At 35.0% G+C, this 11,701-nt stretch overlaps 2 protein-coding genes across 2 annotated transcripts in view; both read left to right on the forward strand.

Moving 5' to 3' along the window:
- Window positions 1–1,665: 1,665 nt before the first annotated feature.
- Window positions 1,666–5,296, forward strand: LOC128896802 (uncharacterized). Its single transcript, XM_054160289.1, has 4 exons — window positions 1,666–1,785; window positions 1,864–1,949; window positions 3,079–3,190; window positions 3,389–5,296. Exons 3-4 carry the CDS (start codon window positions 3,166–3,168, stop codon window positions 5,194–5,196), a joined length of 1,833 nt encoding a protein of 610 aa, XP_054016264.1. The 5' UTR covers window positions 1,666–1,785; window positions 1,864–1,949; window positions 3,079–3,165; the 3' UTR covers window positions 5,197–5,296.
- A 4,155-nt stretch (window positions 5,297–9,451) lies between these two features.
- LOC128896830 (uncharacterized) overlaps window positions 9,452–11,701 on the forward strand; it is a 204,818-nt gene continuing 202,568 nt past the window's right edge. The window contains exon 1 of the mRNA XM_054160351.1: window positions 9,452–10,080. Within this exon, the coding sequence (XP_054016326.1) occupies window positions 9,985–10,080 (96 nt within the window). The 5' untranslated portion in view covers window positions 9,452–9,984. The remainder of the gene's footprint in view (window positions 10,081–11,701) is intronic.

The following is an 11,701-nucleotide window of genomic DNA, read 5'->3' on the forward strand; positions in this document are numbered from 1 at the left end:
CCAAAAAAATACTTTTTAGTGAACTTTAAAGTGATAATTATCTCTTCCAATATTTTTGAAGCCATTATATTTTCGCGACACAAATATTAACTTACAAAAAATTAATTTCACGCAAACATATGTTTTCCTTTACCTAAAAATTAAATTGTATAAAAAGAACAAATTAAGGATTTCCCATTTGCTCTCCAATTTTGTTGGGCCACTCGAATCAAAATTTTTATTGAATTTTGTGGCAATCGCCATCAATATATTATTTATTATATTATATAATATTAATCAAATAATATTAATATATATTAATATATACATTATTTATTATTATAATAACATTAATAACTATTAAGCAATACTTCGTCTTCATAAACGATTAATTTGATAAAGTATGTAGTTGTCGTTGTTAAAATCGCAATATTTAAAAAATTAATTACATCTTTAAATATAATTGAAATAATATTTAAAATTTATTTTTGTTAATCATTGTGAGCAATTTTTCGTTCATGATCATGCCGTCTTGAGACACAGCTGTGGTTATCAAACTCCACGTATTCTTCGAAATCAATCCCTCCTTGTTGCTTGTAACTGTATATGCTTCTGCCTAAGCAGATTCATGTTACTCTATTCATTCTACATAATGTTCAGGACCGCGTTAGGAGAGGGCACGACCGTGCAACCGCCCGGGGCGCCATGAGTATGTATGTACAATCTAAGTTGTTTTTCTTTTGCTGTAAGTTGTTATTTAACTATTCGTTCAAATTATACATGTTTCTCTAATATTAACTCAATCTTTAGGTTTATATACAATTACAAGAAATGTTCCCTTGGTCCCTTTCCTCCCCAAAGAAAAGCCTCGGACAACATTTTCGCTAAGAATAAAGTTGTTTCAAATCACCTCCTGAACCACCCCTTTCAAGATGTTACAAAACTTTTGGGACAGCCTGTATATACCCTTGAAGGGGCGCCGTGATAGTATTGCCCAGGGCGCCAATATTGCTAGAACCGGCCCTGGTAGTGTTCGTCATACAAATATCATTTTATTAGCATTATTCAAACCCAAACAAAATAAACCTGCTGTACTACATACAAAAAAAATTTTTTAAATATCCTTTTCTTACCATTCAGGATACTGGAATAACCGATTTGTATCAAAACAAAAATTACATCGTGTGTATAGCTGTCTATCTAACAGCTATTAGCCGCGTGGGAATGTTTTTGTTTGAGAGCATTATGTTCGATAAAGAATCTTCATTGTTTAAAAATATTGTTGCGTTTTCGTCTAATCTTTGTTAAAATCATAGATAAAACAGATTTTTCGAATAAATCATGTTACGTACAAATTGAAAGAAAAGCAAAAATTGAATTGCATCCTAACGATACGTAGCCTTATCGAACGATTTGTTCAACGATATCAATAATATGTGTCATATCACTGCGGTAATTTCCGGGACAATAAAAAGATTCTGTCAACAATAAAGAAATACCTGCAAAAGTAGTGATGTCAGTGTTGGGATGTCCTGGTTATTTTTAGACCTTTTCAGTACGTCTCGAGTTTCCATTGGTGGAACACGCTATCATTGATCGCCAACTACCAATCAGAGATCGTAACGCGTCTAGCGCCTTTCGCGCGTACATGCATGGACGGAATCGTTTGTATTGACTGTACGATGAAATTGAGCACGGGGAACCCTGCACGTAGATCTTGGTTTGTCCTTGTTTATTTTTCGCAGTACATTGGGAAACCGTCAACAGACGTTTGCGGAAATCTGCCATACCAAGTAAAAATTTCTTGTATGTAACATCGACTTTGCTAATATATTATCGTTATTATAAAATAATTTTGTAACATGAACTACCTCGTTATTGTAGGTGCAACGTTTGCAAGAATTTTCAAGGGCGTGTTGGCTTGGATACAAATGTGAAATATCGTTATCGTTTTCAGTCTCTTTGAAAAGGTAATCGTATATGTAAACATACAACAGTTAGTATTTGTGAAATTATTAATTTTAAATTACGATTATTATTGATAGTAATTAATAGCATAAAATCGTTACTAATTATATTATAATTAGTTATATTAGGAATATTCCATTCGAATTTCGACAAATATCCATCATTTTTTAATTGTGCAATTAATATTCATTAATTTTATCATACAAAATATTTATTTTTATTTTCAATTAATTTTTAATAGTATTTTAGTATTAGTATTTAGTATTAGTATAAATAGTAATTTAATAATAAATGTTTTTTATACAAAAGAACAGCTTGAAATACTTTTTACCAATAAAACTGCGAAAGTGTAATGAAGTACATATTTTATAAAATTTCAAAAAATTCTATAACATTGGATAGACTATTATTGTGTTTGTAGTACCTTTTCTGTAACTAACTAAAAAATAACTAATATTCATGTAACAGAGTCAGTATATACATATCAGTATGTACATGTAATTCAAGCAAATTAGTTCAATTTCTCTCTCGTAACTATTATGCATTATTATCAATTATTATATGTAAGCAGCGATGGGTAAAACCCTAGGTTTTGAATAAATCTAATTTGCCGATATGCTTGTCTCGTTTCGAAAATGAACATTTTCCGGAGAAAGAAACGAGACAAACACATCAATAAACCTCAGATTTATTCGAAGCCTAGGGTTTCGCCCATCCCTGTACGTAAGTTGTGGAGTCACATTAGTAATGAATAGACTGTGGATCTTTGTGCATTCATAGAAAATTTGAATGTGCAAGAAACTACAAAATGCAAACAATATGCAAGAATATAAAAAAGATTGAAAGTAAAGTTCATGTGCAGAATAAAATAAATTCCTATTTAGGTTCAATTTTTATAGAAACGTTCGCGAATATTTTATTTTGCATAAAGATCCGCAATCTAGTAATGACTAGAATCAAGTATGAACCGTATATTTTGGATATTTCTCTTATCGTATGATTCATTAGTGATTATTAATCATTGTTCTAGTAATATGTAGAAACTAAATGATAAAAAAAATTCAACGATAAATATATAAGCATTACTATGATAGATTGTGTATTGATAACTATTTTTTTCTATGATTACAGGCTTATAGCCTTCCATATCAGAGATATAAAACACAGATACTCCAGCGGTTACATTTTAGAAAGTAATTCAAAGTGGAAAAAGGCGCAATGATGAGTGACAGTGTTTGTACAGGTAGAGAAATGTTTTTTTTTAAATTGGTATTAATGAATACGATAATAACATTTTCTCTTACAGTAGACTACCATATAGTTAATATGTGCACGTTGTATAAAATTATGTTACAATCTCTTTAGAGTCTATTGTATTCTCATTTGATGCTACTGAAAAATGTAACAATTGATGGTGACCCTGAATTTAATACTTTTACAGTTGAGCAACTAAATCCTGATCAACGGAATGCATACTTTCGAGTACTCGATTCTCTTCAGGAAAACAAGGTTATCCTAATCGATACTCCAAGTGGAACAGGCAAAACTTTTATGTTATCTCTCTTGGCGAAAACAAATTTTAATTCTGACAAACCAGTACACTTCGTCACTTTTAGAAGAGATCAAGCAAGTGAAATGGTTTCAAAGCAAATCGAAGGATACACTTATATCTCATATAACATGCGTAACTTTAGTTTGTCTTATAATTCTGCAATCCATATGTTTAATATGGATAGTAAGAACAATATTGACCTACTTTATAAAGTGCTTCAATACTCGAAAAGCTATGCCTATGTCAGTCACATGATAAACGTTATTGTTTTAGACACATATACCGTAGCTTCACCAATTATGTTACTTTTATTATACATAGTGGCACTTCAAAAGAATACACAATTAATTATCGCCGGAGATAAATTACAACCTGGTCCTATGCCCAGATCTCGATTTCACGGTAGAAATAATTTCTTCTTTGCCAATACACTATCTGATCTGATGATAGACGATTTAACCAAAAACATGCGATCGCCTGACCGTGATTTCGTAAATAAACTATCGCGTTTACGTGAAACGTTAGAGAGCTACAGTCACACGGAAGATATTCCGCTGCGTTTTGATTTCCGTTACTTATTGTACTGTCTTTTCCGACCAAAATATTTCGCCGAGGAGCGTTTCGATACTGTTTACATGGCTCAGTGTCATTGCGACCTCACAGCACGTTTGTACCGTTACATAGACCATCTCGAATCTTTGAAGATGCAATACGTAATAGAGCCGTTTTACACGCCTAAAGATCAAGGAGGCAGTACCATTTTAATGCCATTAACCACCCCAAGAAACCAGCCACATAAATTCTTTCCCGGTTTACTTTTGGTAATTGGTTGTAAATATATCCACATAGCTGAAAATGGCAAGCACACTTTTGTATGCCTAGAAGGAATGGTTTATGAAAACAATCGACTCGAGTCTCTTCTTATTCGTCCCATAAGTAACAAATTATGTAATCAACAAAAGATTGAACGTTGTTACCTTAATTATTATCAGGTTCTACCGGCGTTTCGTAAATGGTTATTGTACGGGTCTAACGAGAATGCAAAATTAATGCAATTCCCTTTGCGTATATACACGTCAACGTATCACGCTGCTTTAGGGAGTACAGTTGACAAAGATGTAGAACTTTGCATTAATTCTAGCGTTAAGGCTAACATTACAATTAACTCCGTTTATGCTGGCCTTTGTTGCATAACTCGCGAGTCAGCTATTCACAAAATGCACGCCGATACGGATCTTTTAAGTTTGATAGTGACTGAATACATGGAAAATGAACGGGACGATAAAAAATTTTATTATCGTTGCCCTTCGGATGTGAAAGACAAAGCAACTCTGCGAGCTGCTTCTAATTATCAAAGTGGCAGAAATGATTTTATAGATGGCATGAAATGGATCACTGCATCCAGTATTAATATCTTCGAAAAGGAAAACAATAAAAGTTATTTGCGTATAAAACGTAGCAAGTATAAAGCGTCGAAAAGAGATAATAAGAATACACTTTTAATGAATATCGCAGAATTTATTAAGGACAACAAGAATTTAGTATGTAATACAATTAAAACTATACCTAATGAAAACTCCAGTGTGGCCATCCAGAAAAAGAAAGCGAAGGAAAATTATAGAGAATCGAAGGCATATTTGGTTTTGAAAGAAGCGTACAATTCTTGGAAGTCTAAAAATGTAGAAAATGAAGAATAAGTTTTAAATTATGTTTAATATAATGAATATTAAGCTCTTCATATTTATGACTATTTTCTTTTTCTTTTATTAAATAAAATATTTACGTTATGAATTTTTACATTATGTGGAAGAATATATTTTATTTCTCTTTCGTAACATTCATTTTCGATTTCTTATTATCTCTAGAGACTTATAGGCAATATTTAATTCTGACAGCTAAAGGTGAACACGCTAATACCTGTTCTTGCAGTCTGGCACTGAACTTTTTGTTTAAATCTTTTTGTTTCCTTTGTAATCTAGTGATAGACGGTGTACATGTAAACGATAACGTTTATAATCGAGAGTTAAAAATCCTCGCCTTTCACTGATGTCAAAAAGTTGAACAGGTGTTCTGAGGGACCAGCGAGTCATTTAACACATTAACGTGATAAATGCTAATAGCAAACAGCTATTGACAAAGTTTTATATGTAAGAAAATTCTAAAACATACAAAAACAATAGTTATAAGAGGTAGTACTCATTTTTATATTTGTAAACAATAACGTATGATAAGTAGTTTTCCTAAAGGTGCTTGAATATTTTGTTTTTTAATATTTCCGATGTGTTTACTGTTTTTGCGATGAAACAAGTTGAATTGTGCCAGAGTATCGAGTGTTGTATTTAAGCAGGAATCAAAGTATATATTCGAAAACAGTTCATCCGCAATATAGGAAGTGGATAATGTTAAACTGTTTGTAATAGTTATTACATGTATAAGATTCCGATGATTACAAATAAGATATTGATATATGTATAAGGTCATCATTTTGTACTCTGTTATTAATATACAATATTAATCTTTTAATATATTTTCCCTTTCATTAGTTTTTTTTTTTATGTAGTTTGATACATAAAAATGGTAGTTTGATGCCACAATTTTTTTAATATGTATTTTGGCCTGCTAAACTCGAAAATTGCAATGAAAAATTTGTCTATGGATAGGTTTCTTTTATATGAATTTTTGAATTTTTTTATGAAGGTATTTCAGAAAAAATCGAAAAAAATTCAAAAATTCATTTAAAAAAAAGCCAAGGCCCAAATACATAAGAAAAAAATTGTGGCATTGAATTCAATGTACATTAATGTACATTTTGGTTGTAAACTAATGTAATTAAAAAATGTTGTTCAGAATCGTGTCAGCTACCATCAATTTCCGGGTTTTACAGGAGTTCTGGTACACTTTGTATAGTATATTGCATGATAACTCGAATTTTGCACCAGATAGAACAAAATTGGTTAGACGAAAGTTGTACAGTACGAGAATATCTACACAATTGCAATTATTGCAAACACAATTTTTATGTAGCGGGTAGTGAAATATTATTAAAAATCATTCCTTTTTTAAATTTCTTCCCACAGTATGTTAAAGTGTTACAGTATGTTAAAAACCATTAAATTTTGTATCAAACATTTTTTTATGTCTTTTATGGTTTCAGAGCTATTAACTATTAACTAGCTATTAAATTTGTCTATGATAAGTGCTTACTTATATACCTAGCTTCTTTATAAGAATATTCATTATTATTTTCAATAATATATTTTCTATCTATGTACAATAAGGTCACGTTAGGCGCACAAATTTGTCTACGATAAATGCACGGTATATCCCTTGAGGGGTCGAGGAGTTCGATCGCCGAACAGTGTTTACATGATCGTGTATTCTCTGATATTTGGTGACGAGCTTTTAACGTAGAGAAGGACAGCGAATAAAGAAGAGGACGGAGCGAAAACACCAAAGTATATCAGTGAAACAATCCCAGATAGCACCGGACGTCCCATGTACGTACATAAGACGTTCCTGTTCCTGTGCTATCTGGGTATACAATCATTATTTAATATTCGCAACAGAATATTTTTTTCCGTAGACAAAACACATATTTATCTAATATTCGCAACAGTATATATGTTTGAACATGTAAAACAAAATGTTTATTCAATATTAGGAATACAATATTTGTTGTACATATGAGATGCGATATGTATGTAATATTTGGAACTATTCAGAATTACCTAGTAAATTAATTCTTCTAACTTTTCAAAAAAAAGTTCAAGTCATTTAGACCAATTTCAAAAGAAGGAATTGTATTTTAAAAAGTATCTGAATATTAATGCGAGTCACTATATAAGCCTAAAATATGAGTCGGTTTAGCAAAGTCGTTTGTGGGTAAGTGAGGAAGTAGGTTGTGGTTCTAATTCGAAAATCGTGAGTTCGAATCCCGCCAGAGGTAAATAAAAATTGAAAGATTTTTGTTCTCGTCGTCGTTTTTCATGGAATCCAGTTACAAGAAATAAATACAGTTAACTAAAATCTACCATCAAATAAAAGAAAATATATAAAATTGAAATTTAATTTTTTTTTAAATCTCGATTTTACAGAGAACGTTCTAGGAATGTCCACATCGGACGTCCCAGGGACGTACATAGAATGTCCACGCCGGAGGTCCCAGTATGTTGGAGATGGTTTCTGTGCATTTATGGCAGAGATATTTCTGCATTTATGGAGACTTTACTGTAATTCGAAAAAGAAGGAGAGAGTTAACGTGTCATGAGAAATACAGTGAAGTCTCCATAAATGCACAAACTCGGGACTGAACTTGTGCATTTATGGAGACTTTACTGTGATTCGAAAAGGAAGGTGAGAGTTAATGTGTCATGAGAAATACAGTGAAGTCTACCATAAATGCACCAAATCAGTCCCGAGTTTGTGCATTTATGGAGACTTTACTGTAATTCGAAAAAGAAGGAGAGAGTTAAAGTGATATGAGAAATACTGTAAAATCTCTATAAATGCACAGAAACTATCCCCACCACTGGAGGGTATACCCCTTCAGGGGTCGAGGAGTTCGATCGTCGAGCAGTGTTTACATGATCGGATATCTTCTGATATTTGCTGACGAGCTTTTAACGTAGAGAAGGACAGCGAATAAAGAAGAGGACGGAGCGAAAACACCAAGGTATATCGTTGAGACAATGTAATGCAACGGTGAAACATTTTTATTATTCATTTTTTTGTTGTAAAACTTTGACCATCACATTCCTGACATTTTTCTATTTAAAATGACACCAAACACGATATAATTCGGACGATATTTACCATTTATCTTGTTGTAGTTAGTACTCTACGATAAATGATACGTAATAAATTGTTACAAGTAAATATGTTGCGAATTACGTCGTGTTTGGTCTCGTTTTAATAAAAAAAATGTTAGCGATAAGATGGTAAAAAATTTACATCAAAAACGTTAATAATAAAAAAGGTTTCATCGTTGCATTACATTGTTTCATTGACATACCTCGGTGTTTTCGTTCCATCCTCTTCCTTCACTCCCTGTCCTTGTCTGCGTTCTACGGTCATCGACAAACATCAAAGAATACACGATGTCCACGTTAGTCGTACAAGGTCAGTTCCGAGCTTGTGCATTTAACGAGACATTACTGTATCTTCTTCGCTAGCTCATATTTTTTTTATACAGGGTGTCCTAAAAATGTTGGAAATCCTTGAAAGGGGTGGTTCGGGAGGTGATTTGAAACAGCTTTTTCCTTAGCGAAAATGTTGTCCGAGGCTACGTTAAGGAGATATTAACGGAAAACCTCGGACCAATCAGAGCGCGAGTATGCCGGTGGAGCGCCCGCGGTAGGCGTAGGCTACGCGCTAGGCGACCGCCCTCCGCTGGCATACTCGCGCTCTGTGTGGTCCGGGGTTTTCTGTTAATATCTCCTCAACGAAGCCTCTGACAACATTTTCGCTAAGGAAAAATTTGTTTCAAATTACCTCCCGAATCATCCCTTTCGAGGTATTACAACATTTTTGGGACACCCTGTATAAGTCGGAATTATCTCCGGTGTGTTTCCACCCTTAAAATCGTTTTCAGGCCAAAATGGAAAAGGCCACTATGATTACGTTCTCATGAACTTTATTTCTGCAAAAATTGAACCGCTACCGGCCGGTAAAGTGTTAACATTTCAATTGAAAGTAACAAATACTTGCTAGTTACCATAGCAGTTACCGGACGGTGAGTCAAAAAATCAATTAATCGACTACCCGGTCGGTAAAGTGCGAAAACATGCGTGCAAGGCGTACGAACCATAAGCCACAAGTGGTTCACCGAAACGAATTCGAACAGTAAGTTAGGAAACGTTGATCTTGGCTTTGGGAAATGAGTGGGGAGGGCACGCGTGCTCAACGGGTGGGTTTGACAGGATGGTAAGCGAGGGTGGCTCGCAGACGATCGTGAGAGGGGATGCACCGTCAGTGTATCGCGAGCCACTGACGAGTGAGCGTCGCGTTGCCGTTCGGCGCTCGTAATTGCGTCCGTCGTCTGCGCTGTCGTCTTCTTAACATTATTCATTGATCGTGCACGTCGCGTCGGATGATCACCGTCTTCTCCGTTTATTAAGATTCATAAATTAAGATTCATAAACGAACACAGTTTTCCTTCATCGTTTCATTAACGATGCCCGATAATGCTATCAATGTATCGACTAATGTCCAATACGTGTTTCCAACGAGCCTCGAAGCGTGCTGTTTTCGACGGTCGACATTTGTGTCGGTAAATAGAGATGCGACCGATTCGCCGTAGAAGTGAAGAGTTAATGCGTGATCGGCGAGTTTACATCGCGAAACGTCGATTACGACGTCGTTCATCGGTTTGCAACCGAGTGTAATCGGCGTGACGTCTACGTCAGTAAGTTACTCGCGTCTCGCGTGCAAGTCAGTGCAAGTGAAACGGTAGTGAGTGGTTGCTGAAACGTGGCGAGGGAGACGTGATGAGTGCGAGAGAAGTCACCCTGTTCGGGGGCTCCCCGTGGGGGTTCCGTATGCACGGTGGACATGACCTGCATCAACCGCTACGCATTTCGAGGGTGAGTCTATTCATAAGACATTTCCTATTAATTTCCGATTAATTCCTCCCAGGATCGGTGGTCCCTGGTGTGTTGTTGCTCGAAGCAAGGAAGATTGATTCTTTAGATGTACTATTTTCTTTAGCGAGATTAGAAAATTATTGGTGTCATTATTTCTTTTTTTTTTTTTTGCTGAAAGTAATAAGGCGATAGAAGAGAATTTTAAATAGTGGTTTTGGGTGGGTGAGGTTAAGGGTAGTTATGTCTTTTAAAATTATTTTGGTACGAAAGGATCATCTAAAGGAGTAAATGATAAAGTATAGTACGCGGTTTTTGTGATTAAATACTTTTGTGATCGAATACTGTTAATTTAGATACTGTCTGCACAGAAATACTGTCTGAGTAGGTTTGGAGCAATTTTTGGTGGCAGTGGCAATATTGACTACTGTTAATGTACATACTGTCTACACGGAATTCCCATTACCACGTGAGTGTAATTTGCGACACTTTGGAAAATTCTGGCGTAGGCCATTCGAAGGCGCCGGAGTTATAAATACTATATAGACCGGCGATGTTATCTACGTTGGCAGTAGATTCTGAACTTGGCATGAATAAACGAGGAACACCGAGTTTAAGGCCAAATAATTTTAAGGGATGCTCGTTAGCATAGTTTGAATTATCGAAAGCGATCTGGCACTTGGCTACATTTAATGGCGTCTGATCTTTGTTTCACACATACAGACAGTCCACCATTAGCATTCCTAACCTCTATATCTATCAAAGAAATTGTCCAAATTGAATCATAGGTTTCATATACATAAATAAAGTTTTCAGTACACATATACATACATGAATATACTTGATATATTTGATACACTTGATATATTTTTTAATTAAATGATACATACATTTGATATTTACAAATAAATTTATTGTATATAAATGGATAGATAAATGAAGGAAGGTTATGTTTCAATGTGTTCGCCGTTTTTCGGGCGCCTTCGGGAGGTATCGTGACGCGTTTTTCGTTTGTCCGAATCAAGCGGCGTGCGAAAGCTTGGGATTTTTTTATAAATAGTCAGAACAGTAGTACTGTGATTCCCGGTTCAGTCCGATATCTTGCAGGGTCGGTTTTAGCAATATTGGCGCCCCTGGCAAGATTATCGTGGCGCCCTGTTAGAGGTATATACAGGGTGTCCCAAAAATCTTGGAGGTCCTTGAAAGAGGTGGTTCGGAAAGTGATTTGAAACAACTTTTTCCTTAGCGAAAATGTTGTCCGAGGCTTCGTTGAGGAGATATTAACAGAAAACCCCGACCAATCAGAGCGCGAGTATGCCAGCGGAGGGCGGTCGCCTAGCGCGCTCTGATTGGTCGGGGTTTTCTGTTAATATCTCCTCAACGAAGCATCGGACAACATTTTCGCTAAGGAAAAAGTTGTTTCAAATCACCTCCTGAACCACCCTATTCAAGGACTTCCAACATTTTTGAGACACCCTGTATATACAGAGCGGAGGTGATTTGGAACAACTTTTTCCTTAGCGAAAATGTTGTTCGAGGCTTCGTTGAGGAGATATTAACAGAAAACATCGACCAATCAGAGCGCTCCAACGGTATTCGCGTGCTCTAATTGGTCAGTGTTATC

This window comes from Hylaeus anthracinus, unplaced genomic scaffold (genome assembly GCF_026225885.1).
Source record: "Hylaeus anthracinus isolate JK02 unplaced genomic scaffold, UHH_iyHylAnth1.0_haploid 11978, whole genome shotgun sequence".
Classification (NCBI taxonomy): domain Eukaryota; kingdom Metazoa; phylum Arthropoda; class Insecta; order Hymenoptera; family Colletidae; genus Hylaeus; species Hylaeus anthracinus.

Coding starts and splice junctions, on each gene's coding strand:
- LOC128896802 (XM_054160289.1), top strand. CDS start 3,166: ATGATGAGTGACAGTGTTTGTACAG. Junction 3,191..3,388: donor GAGTGACAGTGTTTGTACAG/GTAGAGAAATGT, acceptor ATACTTTTACAG/TTGAGCAACTAAATCCTGAT.